Source organism: Squalius cephalus (assembly GCF_949319135.1).
Source record: "Squalius cephalus genome assembly, chromosome: 21".
Taxonomy (NCBI): Eukaryota; Metazoa; Chordata; class Actinopteri; order Cypriniformes; family Leuciscidae; genus Squalius; species Squalius cephalus.
This window is the reverse complement of record NC_137142.1, coordinates 31964627-31983414: the sequence shown is the minus strand read 5'-3', so window position 1 is coordinate 31983414 and position 18788 is coordinate 31964627. Positions and strand designations below refer to the sequence as shown.

The window sequence follows — 18788 nt, the reverse complement described above, 5'->3', positions numbered from 1 at the left end:
TTCACAATTTTCAGGTACAGAAACTGAATAAAGTAGGCTAATCAAATGTAAAATAACACTGCGTAGTCTTCACTGTATACATTAAACATAGATTAATCCTTATTAAAGTTCCAAACGTTATTCAGTCAAGAGCAGTTAGTGTTTTTTTAGCATTTAAAACAGACAGCACAGGTATATTAGGCTGCTGTCACTTTAAGACCGAATGACAGATCGGTTCTTCAAATCCGGCCCTGGAAGGGGGAAGTTTTCTATAGTAACTTTGAAGACCTTGATTAGCTTGTTCAGGTGTGTTTGATTAGGGTTAGAACTAAACTCGCCAAGACGGGCATTTTGTGGCATCGTTTTGTGTGATTTGTCCATTCAAGCACAAGAAGATGTAAAAGAGATCTCAAATTAGTATTCGCGGGGTGTCTGAGACGCAGCTTTCTCTGCGCTCTCCTCCAGATGTTTCAACTTCCCACACGGTGCGTGAGTAATGAATTGAGTTCCCTTTGGCATCCTCGTGCGCTTGAATATCTAAATTGGCAAGACTTAAATTTTCATGATGATGCAGCAATGCCTCGTCAACTGTCCCGAGCGTCGTTCATGTTTGTTCACTTTCATGTTCTCACAACATTGTATTGTCATTGAATTCATAAAAACTTTGCAGGCCAACTGGCGATTGACATCGTTTCATATACCGATTTTTCCTCGCATTTGGCGCTTGGCGAGTGTTAATTTTAGGCCCTTGTTTTTAGACCTTGTTGTGATCTTTAGATGAGACACTTATGAGATTACTGGGGTCATGGGACAATAACTATGGTGACTGAAACCTGTCATGACCATCAGTGACACAAGCATTCAGACCCCATTACTGGTCTCCACCAGCCTGTATGATCCGCTTAATGAGAGACTGCGATGAGCATCTGCCACACAGAGTTCTTCAGCTCCGAGCTGTTGAAATACGTGAGGAGGCCCATCAGAGCGCTAGGTCTACTCGTTCTCGTACCCTCCATCTGTCAGGAGGCTGTTTGCACAAGGTCCAGTCCTCTGGAATGTCAACATGAGCGGGCGAGACAGACCCACACTCACGGATAACACACCGGTGACGGTGGAACGGAGTTAATCAGTAACACAAACCATGGTTTAGATGCTTACATAGCAAACTCAGTGTGTGAATTATACTTTCAGAGTCGGCTTCTGTAGAGACATTTCTGAAGGTAATTTTAAAGCATGATCTGTTGAGGATCACCTCACACAACTCAGTTTGTCTTTTGATGCATTAGGGTAATCTTAAAGGATGTGTGTATTTTCTGTTTATTAAGGCAAACACTCCAGGCAAAACCATTGTTTTCAATTTTGGGCTGTTTTGCTTCCATAACTTTCTTTCTTTCATACTGGTGGAAAGATTAATACACATGAAGTTGCTACATTTAATATATCTACGTCTGTAGATTTCAATTACATATTTTTATAGGCTGTTTTTTCTCTCCAGAAATCTCCACTTCAGCAGCACTTACCTACACCAAAGTTTACAGTTTTATTCCTATTTTTATTCTAAAGGTTTTTACTGAGGGGTTTGCTGATCTGATTTATATTCACATATATTTCCTGGCTATTTAAAAAAAAAAAAAAAAAAAAAACTCTAATGTAATATGTACAGTAACACAAAATTAAACAAGAATTTTTAATCTGTCTTTATCCAGATCAGATTTCTGTTCTATAAATGTATGCAAATTAGTGCTTATTTAATTAGATAATGATGTATTTGCATGATTGAACATAACATTTTAGAAAACTTTCCTATCACATAATGTACAGAAAATTGTAGGTATTTGTAGGTATAGATTTTCATACTAGCATACCTCATTTACTATTTGTGTAATATCAGAAATAGTACACGTAGTATGCTAGTATGCAGTTCCACTATCCGTTGTGTCTCTATGGCCCTATGAACCCATTGGCTGAGCAAACACACATTGGTCCCGCCCCCAAACTCACACTATTGGCTGATGGTTCCTTTGACTGAGTTGTTAGGCACACAATGACTGAATTTATTGAACATACTGCTCCTACTTTTTCTAAATTATGTTTTTTTGTCAAAAAATAAAGAGCAGAATGCAAATATGCTGTTATGAATCCAGTCATTGTAATGTTCATTGTTCGCCCAACAGGAACCATCAGCCAATAGTGTGAGTTTGGGGGCGGGACCAATGTCTGTTTGCTCGGCCAATGGGGGAAGTGCTCGGTAAGCCTGTTTGGAAACAATCATTATTTTGAGTAAGTTTCATTTGGTGACAGAAATCACATTCTTCAGAAATCAAGACTTCTCAAGCAAATCGCTAGTTTCTTGTCCCAGATTTGCACTGGTTTATAGTATTTTCAGTGCAGCGATTGCCTACACAAGAGAAATGTGGAAGTTTTACATGGAGGTAGGTACAAGCTAGTCCTCAGATTCACCTCAAAGGTTTATTAAAAATGATGAAGTTAGATATTGAAGCTTGTCTCTACAGGGCTTAAGTTGTCAATAGAGTCTCTAAAGTTTAAGAGGAATAGCAGATGTGCAGCTTCTGTCATAAACTCCAATCTTCATGATGGCCAATAAAAGCAGCCATAAAGAAACACAGTCTCATAAATGAGCTTTAATTGAAAATGAGCAGATGAGCAGTTCATCAGAGCTCTGATGATATTGCCCTGGTGTTTTTCTCATATTTTGAGGTGGAATGTGATGCTTTGAACGTCTATAATCCAGAAGTTGTGCATCAACAGCTGATGAATTTAACGTCTTTTAACAATTGTTTTATACTAAACAATTTTCTTTGATATTAGACATAGTCTAGAAATATCGAATGTCAAAATGAATCATTATTCATTATGAAATTATTCAGTTTTAGTCCATTTTGGACATTGTAAGTTGTGACCTATTATGCTTTTTTCACTTTTTCAACTTTAGTTAGTGTGTAATGTTTCTGTTTGAGCATAAAAAAGATCTACAAGGTTACAAAGCTCAAAGTCCACTCCAAAGGGAGATATTTTATTTAACAGAATCCCCTTTCCAAGAACTACAATGAACGGCTCGTTTGGACTACAACGCGATTTTTCCGGGCTTTACGAAGTCTTAATGTTCCTCATTTAAATAATCCCCGCCCGCAGGATACACAGAAAAGCGGACAAGGCCTGGATGAGCTGCTAAGAGACGCTGTTTTTTTCCACAACTCATTTGTTTGAGATGAACTTAGAATGGGTCAAATTTATTTTAAACACTGTTCCTGAACATTATAATCTCGATGTTTATATATGCGCTGCACATTTTATGAAGAACAGAAGGCCACACAACACATAAAAGCTTCTCCTGAAATGGAGCAGTTTCTACTTTGTCGGGACAATCTGTTGTTTGTGGATGACATCTTGTAAGTTTGTCTTATTATTTGTAGTTGCATTTTCTATTAAAAGTTCTAATTATAAGTTTTATGTTGTTGGTATACTCGCCGGCTAGCCAACATTAGTGTTGATATAGTGTTGTTTACTATAGCTTTTGTAAACTCTCGCTTTCATAAGGCTTTTCACCGCCTTATTGTGATCGATTACTGTTTGTATAACCATAGTTTTCCGACAAATATCATGATTAAATGGTGGATAACATCGTACCTATAATGTTCAAGAAAAACATACCCCTCTGAAATGTCCTGTGAAATCAGTGCTTGCAATGTCCGTGCATGAAATCCGTTCTCGATGCTGCTCTTGTTTGTTAACATTGTCAGGGTCTGAATCAGGTTTGAAATTGCCACCATCCTTTATATTTACACTAGAGCAGAACTTTATGGAGGGGCAGGACATTTCTTGAACACATGATATGCGCTGTCAATCACAACACACTGGGCCATCTAACCAATCACAGCACATTTTGTATTTTGGAAGGAGGGGCTTCATCAAAACCAGAATAATAATAATAATGTAAAATATATGAGAAATAATGTGTTTTTTGAACAGTCAAGCATGAAAGCATATTCTAGTACACCTCAAAAACAAAATGAAGACTTCGTAAAAGAGCATAATAGGACCCCTTTAAGTGAGAAATTCGAAATCAAGACTAATTTGTGAGTCTTTTTGATTGATCCCTTAAAAATAACTCGCACAAAAGACTAATTTGCTTGTGAATGCAGAGTCATTTGCATAGCAAGGACAACATGATAGAAAGATGTATTGTTTAGCCTATTTCTTGTTTTTGCATTATTTTGCAGTATTGACATTCTAAAACATCATGACAATGGTTTTGTAGATAAGAACTAACTGGTTCTCAAATCTTAACCTTGTTTCTTAAATGCTGCTTTTTATAAGGTTTTGAATGTTATTTGCTAGCAGCTTCAGTTTTAGCATGACTTAATTAGTCTGTAGCGCGCGGATCAGAGACAGCTGCTCGTTTGAGCTGGAAAACAGACGAGTCAAAGAATCCAAAGGTTCATTCAACACCATATAAAAGAAGGATGACCTCCTTCCCGCTCCTGTTGCCTGCAATTTTCCCCTCAGCTAATGCGCAATATCTAAAGTCATTTACCTGGACACAGTGTCTATTGTGTGGATAATTAGCTTGCCGGCTGCAGGTTGAAGGAGGCTGCCCTTCCAAACACTCAGGAATGTCTGTGCTTGTCTTGGGGTTAGAATGTAATTAAATCAGTTTTCTTCCTGGCTGTGACTCAATGCCGACAACCTGTGATGACAAGAACTTCTCCCATCTTGTCCTGGCAAGGAACGTTAATTCAAGTTTCCAACTAGCATCGCCCCCTAACTGTCTTTGCCTCTTTCTACTGCTTGTTCTTGTTCAAGTGCCCTTGGCAAAAACAGATTAGCCAAAAAAGTTCACAGTAACTTGTTTTACAGTAAAAAAATAAAAATAATAATTCTTGAATACATTTAAAGTGTTAGTTAGTTTACCCAAAAATGAAAATTCTGTCATTAATTACTCACCCTCATGTCGTTCCAAACCCATAAGACATTCTTCATCTTCAGAACACAAATGAAGATCTTTTTGATGAAATCTGACTGACAGTTTTCTGTCCCTTCATCATCAACTCAAACATCAGTTGTGGTAAACTTAAGCTCAAGCATGTTTGCGTGCAAGAACCAATGAGGTTCATTCTCGTGTTACGCAGCACGTTTGAGCTTCAGCAAGAACCAATGAGGTTCACTCTTGTGTTACGCATCACGTTTGAGCTTCTGCAAGAACCAATGAGGTTCATTCTCGTGTTACGCAGCACGTTTGAGCTTCAGCAAGAACCAATGAGGTTCATTCTCGTGTTACGCAGCACGTTTGAGCTTCTGCAAGAACCAATGAGGTTCATTCTCGTGTTACGCAGGTTCGGTTGAGCTTCTGTTTATGTTTTCTGATCAATGTTTAAATGTGAATAAAATCCTAAATTCAATCTGTTCATCATATAAAGCAATCAAGTCTCTTCAGAAAATTTGGACTAAACCACTAAATTAATTTGGAATAGTTTTACAATCTCTTTATAAACTTTTTGAAGCATCAAAGTGTCAGTAGCGTAGCTGTCAATGGAGGGACAGAAAGCTCTCAGATTTCATCAAAAAGATCTTTATTTGTGTTCTGAAGATGAACGAAAGTCTTACAGGTTTGGAACGACATGAGGGCGAGTAATTAATGACAGAATTAAAATTTTTGGGTGTACTATCCCTTTAATGTATAATGAATTTTTTTTATGAAATAAAATAAAAATAATAAAATAAATAAATACATTTCTGTCATTTGTTCAACCGCATGCTGTTATCATTTTTATTTTTAGGAATCACAGTAAACATGCACCAAATGTTACATTTTTGGTAGAAAATAGTTTCATAGTTTTGTCTGCTATATATCAGTGTTAAACCTTAAATTAAACCTTTTGAAAATAAGTTTCTTCATTTCAATTGAAATAAATCTGAAATAAGAATGAAATATAAATATTAGGTACAAAATTTTAACTTAAAACACTAATAACTATCATCCATCTATTCTCCAAACTGCTTGTCCTCTGTAGGGTCGCAGGATGAAAGTTGTAATGGAAATTATAATTATAAATAAAAATGTCTTTCCAAGCTCTTGGAGATGACTGGACCAAAGCAGAGGGGAAAAAAGTGAGTTTGAAGGAGAGCGAGTGCTGAAAAGGTGCTTTGTCCTGCTCCAGGTTGACAGAGGTGCGGTCCCATCAGCGGTTGTGGTTCTGGGCGGATGTCCAGGCCCTCGCTGGCACTGTCTCATGAGCACAGCTGGGCCCAACACCACATCCCAGCCCAACTCTGACTGGAACCAACCACCCCTGGATGGAAATTCAAACTGTACCCCTGCGCTCCATTCCCATGAGGGACGCAATCTTAGTGCCCCTTGTGAAAAAGAAGGGTCACACTTTATTTCAATAGTTCACTTTAGACTAACTATTAGTAACTTTGCAACTACATGTCAACTATCAGTCATTAGAGTGTTAGTGGACTGTTAGGTTAGGGTTAGGTGTTAGTAGAATAAGTTAACGTACTTGCAAAGTCACTCATAGTCAGTAGAATGTCTGTTTAGGAGCATCAGAATAAAGTGTTAGCAGATATTAACTACTAATACTCTAATGACTGCTAGTTGACATGTAGTTGCAAAGTTACTTGTAGTTAGTAGAATGTCTAAAGTGGACCATCGAAATAAAGTGTTACGAAAAGCAGCACACATTTATAGAATACTTTTAAAAAGAGTACTTATTACTGAAATAATTTACTTTAAATTAATATAGTGTGAACTGAATGTAATGTTTTTAGACACTTTTATTGCATGTTACTTGCAATGAAATGAAAATGTATTATAGTTTAGGCTAAATTTATTTTAAATGCAATTATTTGATTATCTGATTATCTGAGAGCTTTATGACCCGCTTAAGTTGGTCTTAAGTACATCTTTATACAGTATGTACTTTCATAATTAATTCTATTGTCTTTTGAAATGTGTTTAAAATGCATTTTATGATACTAACTAAACCAAAATATAATGTAGTTTCTACTGAGTAAATTTAGTAAATACACTAACTTTAAATGTAATTTCAATAAGATAAATTATAATCAAGTACTTTACATAATGCTTCAGTATGTTAGTCAACACATCAAAATAAGTGTACTTCAAACCACAACAAAAAAATATTAAAACAATGATTTACAAAGTGTACTTAACTGTGTTAAGAAACATAGTCATGAATGTGTGCTCTATTTTAGTGGCTTTTTTAAATTAATATTGTATTATCTGCAAGTACAGTTTAAAATATATATAATTTAAGATTTAAAATACAAGTACATTCAAAATGATTAAGTGCTCTTATTTATTACAAGGGCCCCTTTGAACGTGAACACTTTGGGGTAACAAAAGTTTAGATTGAAGGTTAAAGTCACCATGAAATCAAAATGAGCAATTCTTTATTTTTATTTATCATTTTTAATTATTAATAATTTATCCGTGCACATCGTTTTTTTTAATTCATCATCATCAATTCGTCGTCTCTCATGGCGTGTTTACTGGCGCGAGGGCGGGACAACCTGTCACTCACCTGAGATCCACCAATAGCAAACCATCCAATCAATTCCCCGCCCTACATTTTTTCTTGTTGGAGAAGCCATTTCACTTGGATATTTACATCACAATTAGGGAAGAAAAGACCATTTCATCTTCCGTTTCATGCCGTGCCACAGCACTTGGACTGGAAGGTTTTGGTCCGTGAATTGAGGAGTTTGTGTTGGCCGAATGAACATCATCAAAAGTGATTTATGATGTTAATGGCACATTTGCTGTGTCTGTCAACAACATCAGCGTTCCTTGTTTCACTTGGAGTTCTGCATGCATGAGTGCGACTGTTAAAGTCAACAAGACATCAAAATCCACCATATTTATTTTCTTAATACATGCTCTTTTTATGCACAATTCATTGTTCCACTTGAAATCACATCGGATATCCTGTTTCGTTCAGAAATGCATCAGATTGTGGAAGTAAAACGTGTTGTTGGAAGTGTTAACAGAAGAATAAAACACTTTTCCCACCCGTTTCCTTTGATGAGCCTGAAACACAGCAGCTCGAAATCCATTCAGTCTCAACGACTGTGTGGTTTGAACCTCAGTGGAGGACAGGCAGACGTTGGTTTGGAAGATGATCTCAATCTGGCTTATTTAATGATTTGCAAATGGAATTCTGCCGCGAAGAGAAATGAGAGTTTTCCGCAGAGCGATTTCAATTGTCTACGGTTTCAGCGTTCAGTTTGTCAGTGGTCTGAGTTCGTGAATGTGGTAGAAATCAAGCCCCTTAGGATGCAATGTGTTTATATAGATCAATAGCTTGTATTCTGTGATTATGATGACAGATGATTCATGGTGCATTTCGTATGAGATGAGAAACGTGAACCACATTGAAAGGGGTTTGTGAGTGAGGGTTCAGTCCGTCACACCAAAAGCACCAAATAAAAACCCCTTGCTGATGGACACCATCCAAACCAAGCAAATTATGAGACAAACTCTTTTTATGAGAACCTCAGTCACGCAAAAACACAAAAAGCGCCTCTTGGTGCGGCCTGGAATGGACTGTTTGCTTTTACAACAACACTTAAAAAAAAAAAAAAATGAATACTTTTATTCAGCAAGGATGCATTTAATTGATCAAAAGTGACAGTAAAGACGTTTATAATGTTACAAAAGTTTTCTATTTCAAACAAGTGCTGTTCTTGTGCACTTTCTATGCATCAACGAATCCTGAAAGAAATGTATCACAGTTTCCACATGAATATGAAAGCAGCACAACTGTTTTCGACATTGATAATAATAATAAGAAATGTTTCTTGAGCATCAAATCATCATATTAGAATGATTTCTGAAGGATCATGTGACACTGAAGACTGGAGTAATGATGCTGAAAATTCAGCTTTGATCACAGGAATAAATTACAGTTTAAAATATATTCAAATAGAAAACAGTTATTTTAAATTGATCTAATATTTCACAATATTACTGTTTTTTACTGTATTTTTGATCAAATAAAGGCAGTCTTGGTGAGCAGAAGAGTCTCTTTCAAAAACATTAACATTTTTGAGAAGAAGTCTCAAAAGTCTCCAAACTTTGAATGGTTGTCTTCTAAGCTGGGATATTTTAATATCAAAACAAGTAATATCTGTAAGATCTGTATAGATGCATGTTCTACATATTAAAAATAATATATGTATAGTACCATCTGGCCCTTTTCTTAATTCAACAATATAAAGTTGTCTTTTTCTAACACTAACAACACTAACTTTCTAACTTTAGGAGTCATGTTGTTTCCATATGGTCCAGTCATGCGGCCGAGGGTCAGGATGGTGGACGTCCTCTCATTGCCTGTGCTGTTTACCCCAGTGTGAAGTGCTTCCCCATCTCGAGCTGGTTAGTGACATAATCTCCACTTAAGAGCAACACAGTGCAGACCATAAACACCAGCACTTAGCTAATAGCAGACATGTGGCAGCTGGCTCTCTCTCTCTCTCTCCTCATTGGTACCTCTACTCTCCTTTCATAGTTCTAGGTCAAGAGTCTGAACTAGGTGTTCACAAACCCCTAGAGGTTCTTAATGGAACTGCAGGGGTTTGTGAGATAATAATGAAACATTGTGGTAAATTAAAATCAGTCTTCTGAGTCAAGTCAGTTTACTCTGCTGCCATAGTGTCACCCCCCCCCCCCCACACACACACATATATATATATATTCATATTCATTATATATATATATATATATATATATATATATATATATATATATATATATATATATACAGTATATCTAACTTGGGGGGAAAACTCTCCATATTTCAACAATAAAATCAGTCAATTTGCATGACAAATTGTGTTTCTTTAGCCCAAATCATGGTTAAAAATAATAAATAAATAAATAAATAAATATGGACCTTCATTCAAATAAGAGAATATGATCAAAATCATTATCAAATCAATAAAAGTCTCAAACTCTGATATTTCTCATTCTACTGATTTTAAATTAAATTGAATGGGACATTCCTATTATGCAGTACATTTTTTATGTCCTCTTCAAATATGTCTTAATATACTGGATACAATATTAATCTCACAATATTGAGATCATATGATTTACTTTTTTATTACTGTTTCTAAACCACAAATAATTGGAAAAATACATATTTTTACATACAATTTTAAGGGGTTCTCTTTTGATTAGAGAAATTAAAAACAGAAAAAAAAAGAAAAAGAAAAAAAAATATTTCAGGTGTTTCTTCATTTTTTACTTTCTTTAATAAAAATGTTTATAACAAAACATCTTTTCTAGAGAATATTGTCTTAATTGATCATCACATTCAACTGTGTAAGTATTTTGTAAAACCCTTTAAATAACAAAAGCCACTTCCTTGACATAATCATACAGGAAATGAAATCATATTGGAGGGATTTGAACAGCAAAAATATCAGTAAGTAAGCAATAAATAAGACGAATTCATGTGATGTATTGTGGTGTTAGTGGGTTTGTGTTGCACTCAAAAACATTAGGCTACATCATGTTTGATAAAATGAGCAAGGAATAACTTGAGCTCCATCTTGTTTCATTTCGTACCATTGTGTAAATAATCAAGTTTCAATACAGTTTGGCGGCAGAAATAGATATATATATATATATAGAGAGAGAGAGAGAGAGAAGATTAATAGTTACACTAACGCAAACTTTCTTTCTTTCAAGAATTGTGTGGTACGATGTTCTTTTGTATACTACACTATACACTTTATATACTGTATAGATGCATGTTCTGTAGCAGGAGCGATCTTGATCCACAAAGCAGCTTGAATCCTTTGTTACTAGACATTTATTTATTTATTTATTTATTTTTAACATTGAACAACATTACAAAAAAAAAAAAAAAAACAGACATCAAAGACAAGGCTCCAAAGATAAACGAAAAAAATATTGATAATATGTGACAATAGAATTCCCTTTTATATTTTTCATAACTTTAAGAGACTGAGTGAGTTCATTACAGAAAACCTTGTATAAAGGAGATTTAGATCATCGACATTTATGAATAAAGAATTTGCCGCTCAGAATAATACATTTTACAAAATTGTCAATACTTTTATCTTCATGAACATAATAACAAATATCTGCCTTTACATTCAAAGTTATTATTACTCTAATATTGGCAGAAATTCTCTGTACACTTTCACATTCAAAAAAACAAATGGCATAAAGACTCCTCAGTTACAAAAAGAGCATTCTTCCCCAACATCCATATAGATAGTAAAATAGTTGGATATATTTTATGTAAGACATTTGTTTATTACTCGGCTAACCTCGTTTGGAATGACGTCAGTTCTGTCAGTTCTGTCAGATTAGTCGAATAGGAACTTACTCTGTTGACCTTCCCCGTCGTAAGGGTTTAAATGCCATTGACGCCACTGTGAATGTAATAGAAAGCGGGCTGGAAACACTGAGGTCACACACAGTATGTTTTGGCAGAGTGACAGGACAGAAAGTAGATCATAATTATTGTACAACTGCACTCTCAGAAATTTTTAGGCATGTTTTTACAATTGTTCAGTATAAAATCTTGGTTTTACTGTGAGTTTTACAGAATTGGGATTGTAAAACACAAATTATTATAAACAAACAAGATCATTCTGTATTTCTACAGTACAGTATGTACTATGAAGTCAGCATGCAAAGCAACATGAATGAAGAGTTTTTTGATACTTGTTGGTTTTGTCTGTGCTGCTGAACTTATTTTTGGTTAACGTTCAGCAGTTTATGGTTTATTTTGTAATGTTGATTTAATGTCACCATTGTGGTGTTTTGAATGTCTGTGCATCATTAGGTGATGCTTATAAGAAAATAATAAAAAAATCTTGTGTCGCAAGATGATGCTACATCTTTCATAGATGAATCTCAGCAGATGCTTCAATATTGTGAAAGTGATAAATATGAAATAAATTATTGATAAATCTTCATGCTTATATAATGCTGAGCATTAAATCTTACTCATTCTAAGAATAGTTTTCCTAACTTTAAACAGCCACTTAGCTTATTTAATATTCTAGCTTGTCATTGTTTTGACACGTTTTCATTTGTGTCACTTTTGACTTGACTAGATTAGAAATTTAGATATGAATATATAAGATCTAAAATCCCAAGCCAGTGAAACACTAATCACCATTATGGTGACTTCAAATCAATTAAAGCTGTAAACAATTACATTTCTTACAGTGGCATGATTAAAGACAACTTAATGATGTGAATTCACAGTAAAACAAGAGCAATATGATGTCCGCATTATTCTGCTGTTGATTCACAGTCATTTGTAAGAAAATGACCCAGCATGCATTGATTTCACAGTAAAATTCTACAGTAATACTCTTTAATCCCGTTAATTCCTGGCAAAGTTATACTTTTGCCTTGTTAATTTTTTAACTTCCTATTCTTGTACATTATCTGTACATTTGAATACTCATTGCCTTGTTGCTAATTTATTATTAATACAGTTTTTCTTTATTAATACATTATGTTCATCTTATTACCATTTTTACCTATTATTTATTTATATTTAAAGCACGAATTAAGTAGTTGACCAGGTTTGCATTTCACTGCTATTTGTATCCTGTATTTAAAGTGTTAGTTCACACAAAAATTAAAAATCTTTCATTTACTCACCCTCAAGTTGTTCCAAACATGTATGAGTTTCTTTCTTATTCTGAACACAAAAGAAGATATTATGAAGAATATGGCTAACCAAACATTTGATGGACCCCATTGACTTCCATATATAAAAAAAAAAATGTCATACTATGGAAGTCAATGGGGTCCATCAAATGTTTGGTTAGCCATATTCTTCATAATATCTTCTTTTGTGTTCAGCAGAAGAAAGAAACTCATACAGGTTTGGAACAACTTGTAAATGATGACTAAATGATACAAAATTTCATTTTTGGGTAAACTTTCCCTTTAACGCTTTCCGCTGGTTTTGTTAATAGTTTTCAAGTTGGCATCGGTCTAATTTGACTTTAGCTTTAACCAAGTGACAGATGAATTTGCATAAAAATTTGATTGGATGTACAGCTTTTGCCAGCCTGTTTATGATTATATTGTCAGTTGCATGTTATTATTTGCATTAGGCATTATTTCCCCTCTTCTGCTGTCAGAAATGACACACCAGTTGAGAATCACTGGTCCTGATGAACCAAATGGTGATCATTTTAGCTGGTGGAATAAGACCAGTTTTAAAAGTGATAAGTAACTAATGTGCACAAGTAATGGCTGACCTCAGTAGGTTAAATAGAAATCATGTATTTAATATCTTTTATTCTGCTGAGCATTTGATCAGATTTACAACTGTGCTCAGAATCATTCTCCATGATTTAATATCTGTGGAGTAAATCCTGCAAAGCTCTACCCTGCTGGGTCAGAGAGACTCCAGACAGGAGGCTTCTGGTTAGTGTGTGTGTGTGTGTGTGTGTGTGTGTGTGTGTGTGTGTGTGTGTGTGTGCTGGTGTTGGTGTTATATGCACACTCCAGCCTGAGTGATGTCAGTCCTCTGACCACAGCGTTTCCTGTCCAAAGATAAGCAGCGAAACACTAGAGAGCGTCATATCTCTCGACTGAGCGTATGCCTTAGTTTGTTCCACATGGCTCTCATTAGAGTTGACTGCTGTTGATGAACAGATGAGAGTCACAGACAGAAAAATGTTACATTTTTTAATTTGAAATTAAAATTTCATCTTTATTTACTCACCCTCATGTTGTTTTAAACCTATAGTACCAGAATGTTCATGCTGTTTTTTTTATTTTTTTATTATTTTTTTTATCTTATTCATTAGCTATGTTTCCATCCAAAGTTTCCGAATTTAACTTGGAGTGTCATACCGTCCCATGTGTTCAAGAGAACAAAAACATCACTTCCGGGGAAATTAGCTCATAATATCTGTAATAAAAATGGAAGTTGCTGCAATCATGAAGCCACTGTGACTTTTTTCCTTCATCATAAATGAAGCATCAGATGAAACACAATAAACGCTGTCACGTTCGGATGCTGGCGTTTGTGAACGCAATCATGAGACGCTTCTGGGAGAGAATTAAACCAAATCATTCTGATGACAGACTTCGACTCAGGCATTTCAGAACCACCAAACCAACATTTGAGATGCTGCGATGTGATTGGTCCACTGGTTAGTTCAGTTATCCAATCACATCCTCTGTTAAGACAAAGTCACGAGAGTTGTGCATTGAAGGATTTATTTGGTAAATGTGCTTCCATCTTAGTTTAAGTATGTCTTCTTATAGAATAAAAAATGTATTCGCCTCAATTTTACATTTTTTCAAATGTATGCACATTTCCATCCAGCGTTTTTCATAGCTATTGAAAGCTTACAGTGACCGTAACTACTATGCAAGTAGTCCATGTGATTTAATATTTGCTTGAATTTTTTTGTATACATATTTTGATTGTTTATCCCATCTTTTCAAACTAAATTACTATATACTATTCCATAATGTTTAGATGAATCGTTCTGGATCTAAAATCTAATAGGATGATTCTGCTTTAGTTATATTAGCCAACAAACACACTTAACTTCTTCAACTGTATGTATAAATAATATGCTGAGTATGTAACGGGAAATGATGTGATGGATGTAGTGTAGAGGTTGTGTACCAGAGGGTTTTGTGTCAGGAACATGTTTCTGAATGAACTCTGTCCACCCGCTGAGTGCTGAGATTGTGCTGGTCTCTCGGTTTGAAGGGTGTTGTAAATCTGAGCGGCTGAGCGGCGTGTTGGGAAGAGAGCATGTCAGTGCACAGGTCAGAGGAAAGGCTCTTTATCACAGTGGCAGGGCAGTGGACGTCCTGTGGATGAACAGGCGCCAGAGACCCAACAGACTGGACATGTGTTTCACAATGACTCGCCACTCCATGTATCAGCACCTCCGGCCATCCCACTACACATGAGCAGTGCTTCAGTTAAGTGCCAGGACAGTGCCACGACGAGAAACAGCATCCTGTCCTGTAATAGCGCATCTCAGAGTGAAAACAAAATGTAGGATGAGACTTGATTTTTTTTTTTTTTTTTTTTTTTTTTTTTTATTATTATTATTATTATTAAACATTTATTTATAAAATACAAAAGTGAGAAATCATAATCCATAGAAGAAAGCCAGAGGTTCAGGGACTGATAAGTATTACATCACATTTGAATTCAGAAAAATAATTAATTAAAAGAATAAATTCAAGAAAATAAACCAAATTAAATTACAAAATAAGGAAGTATCAACTAAAAAATAACTTAATAAATATTCTCCCCACAAAACATAAAATAATAGTAGTAAAATAATAATAATAAAAATTATAAAATATTTATACAAAAACACCAAAAAATGAGCATATATTCAAAGTTTTAGTTGCCTTTTTGTTACAAGAGGTAGATAAGGATTTTATATAAATCTTAACATCTTCTTGAAAGTGAGAAAAATTTGGGGTTACTTAACTTGATTTAATCCATTGGGGTTTGACTGGATGTTGTAAAGTGTCTGTATAAGACAGGTGGATGGAGAATAAGTCTTTACAAGTTACATCAGCTGAAAAGGAAAGTCATTTCACATGTGAAGCTATAGTTACATTTTGACTAAAGTATGAATCGGGTATGAATGCAATTTTTTTTTGGAATCATGCACAGTAGGGTCATCAGAATGGTCATCTAGTTGTCAATTAGTTGATTAGTGATGTCAACTAGATGCAATAAAAAAAAATGTAGCTTTACAATTTTTATATTTAGATTTAAATACAATATTTTTTGACATTTAGTGCTATTTATAAAAAATTTTGGACATTTTTGGATATTATTGCCCAGTGATATATTAAAAGTTGGATACCTGTATACTCACGTAAATAATCTATAAATAGTTACATTTTGTGACAAAATTTGAAAAAAATCAGCTGAGATTTGCGATCATTGCTTTACGTGAGTGTACTATGTATGCAGAGAGAAAGTTGAATATAATATATCTGACTTTATATACAAAGTTCTAAATTACATTAACTTTTTTTTTGTGATATAAACAATCACAGATTCACAGATTTGCTATATATATATATATACAAATGTATTTTCTGAAGTACCCAGGAGTACCATATAAATCCCAAATTCAGCATCATTGTATATCACATATTAGTGTGAAACTACTCTTTCTTTTCTTTTCTTCTTCTTTTTTCTTTTGGTCATTGTTCCATAATAATACTATTTTATGGATTGTCTGTATATTATCTAAATAAATTCCAAATTCAGAGCCATGGTATATCTCACAGTACCATGGTATTTCCATCTGAAACCATCACTTTACCATAGTATTATTTATTGCTTTTTTTGGTGTGGCAACATAATACACTAACACTAGTCTGAGACCGAAATGGTGAGTGATTTCAGAGAGAGGGCAGATGTCCATAAGGAGAAGTCGTTTTCTGAGGGCTGTGGTGTGTGTTAGTGCTGGCACTGTGGATCTGTGGTGTGGGTCGTGTGGGTTGGCATGAAACGCTGGGCATGAACCACACAGACCCTTGAGACCTGCCCGCTGAAACACTGTTAAAGTGTGTCCTTCCCTCTCTGGGCCGATGAGGGCCAAACCACGACCTCAAAGACCACACAGACTGTCACTGAGCACGCATGAGTGCGCACATACAAATAAACACACTCATAAATGAACGACAAACCAGCTCTGCTGCACAATGGACACACAGGCGGAGCGCTTTACTGTTGGCCTCCGCTTTTTGTTGCAATTGAACCGTTTAGAGCTGGAGCGTGTGGACTGCTGTTCACAAAACTCATCTACACACACACACACACACACACACACACACACACACACACACACACACACACACACACACACACACACACACACACAGAGAGAGAGTACGCTTCACTGTTGGCCTCCGCTTTTTGTTGCAATTGAACCGTTTAGAGCTGGAGTGTGTGGACTGCTGTTCACAAAACTCATCGACACACACACACACACACACACATACACACACACACACACACACACACACAGAGAGAGAGTACGCTTCACTGTTGGCCTCCGCTTTTTGTTGCAATTGAACCGTTTAGAGCAGGAGCGTGTGGACTGCTGTTCACAAAACTCATCTACACACACACACACACACACATACACACACTCACGCAGCGCTCAGTCAGCGCTCAGTCAGACAGTGAAACAGAGGGACCTCTGTGAAGTGTGGGACAGGCGTCATGTGAACACATGTAGCACATATTTAATCCTTATAATGAGCACCATAAATCATAGATGGGTAAATAGGAAACTGTAAAGGGTGAATCATGTTTGATAGATGTTATTATCTGGGTGGCTTTGCTAAGAGGGTTAGCACGGTGTGTATTAATAGATTTTCGGAAACCAAATCTGGACCTGGAAGTAAGGATTTTACAGATTACTGTAATTACAGATTGCACTGATATACTATGCCATGTGTTGAGAGATTTGGAAGTGTAGGTGTGTTAGTAAATGATCATGAACATTTTGAATGTTGTACACATACGTATATATTCAGAGTCTTGATGTATACTAAAGTTTCTACGTCAGTAAGATTTGAATGTTTTTGAAAGATGTCTCTTCTGCTCACAAAGGATGCATTTATTTAATCACAAATACAGTAAAAACTGTAATCTTGTGAAATATTTTTACAATTTTGAAATATTCCTGTGATCAAAGCAAAATTTCAGTACTCCAGTCTTCAGTGTCACATGATCCTTCAGAAATCATTCTAATATGATGCTCAACATTTCTGATTATTATCAATGTTGAAAACAGTTGTGCTGCTTCATATTTTTGGTGGGAAATAGAACGTTTAAAAGAACAGCATTTATTTGAAATATTGTTTTGTGACATCATAAATATCACTGCTGTCACTTTTGATTAATTTAATGCATCCTTGCGGAATAAATATTATTATTTATTATTTTAATAACTCTTACTCATCCCAGACTTTTGAATGTGTTCATATAAACACAAAAGCCCTCTGTTTAGGAGTATAGCTGTAAAACAAATGTTTCTTTGATTTGGTTTTGATTTCTCCTATAGAGAAAAGTGTAGGTACAAACATCCTTAAAACGATCTATATTAAAAGTAAATTATGAGGGAAAAAAAGAGAAAATATGTGTTTATGTAATTTCTGGCAACGGATGCTTGGTCTCCCTCCCTCGCTGTGGTCGGAAGTGTGAAATATATGTGTTTGCTTTAAAAGAGCTGTTATTTTTGTCTGCCTCCAAATGGCCAATGCAAACAGAGAAATGAAGCACACACACTCATTCACACACTAACGAACACAAACACAGATATCTGAACCCAATATAATCACATTACACATGGTTTCAATCACTATTTTAGAAGTTGCATATAAGCATTAATTTATAATATAAACTATAAATATGCACACATTTTTGTAGTGTGCTACATATGTACGATTTTTGCAGGTAATGATGCTGTCTATCTTGTGTTTGTGTTTGCACACAGTGGTGTTAATTTTGCCATTGCACTCGTTTCCATGCGAGTTCAAGAAGTTCAGAGTCATTAGCATTGCTGTTGTTTGACCACAGACTGGCCTTGTTTCGCTGTGGTGTCGTTTAAAGCTCTTTTAAATACCTGGACCTGTTAAAATATCACTCGGAAATGTAGACATTTTATGCATTCAGCAGAATTGTGTTTAAAGTGTTTTACTTTTTCCGATGACAGTGTGAGTTGTGTTTGCCAGTGCACAGTGT

At 35.3% G+C, this 18788-nt stretch overlaps 1 protein-coding gene across 1 annotated transcript in view; it reads left to right on the top strand.

Moving 5' to 3' along the window:
- Positions 1-3321: 3321 nt before the first annotated feature.
- LOC307149825 (uncharacterized protein) overlaps positions 3322-18788 on the top strand; it is a gene marked incomplete at its 3' end in the record, with an annotated part of 47223 nt that continues 31756 nt past the window's right edge. Inside the window, exons 1-2 of the mRNA XM_079856391.1 lie at positions 3322-3389; positions 9287-9400. Coding sequence (XP_079712517.1) covers positions 3337-3389; positions 9287-9400 — 167 coding nt within the window. The 5' untranslated portion in view covers positions 3322-3336. The remainder of the gene's footprint in view (positions 3390-9286; positions 9401-18788) is intronic.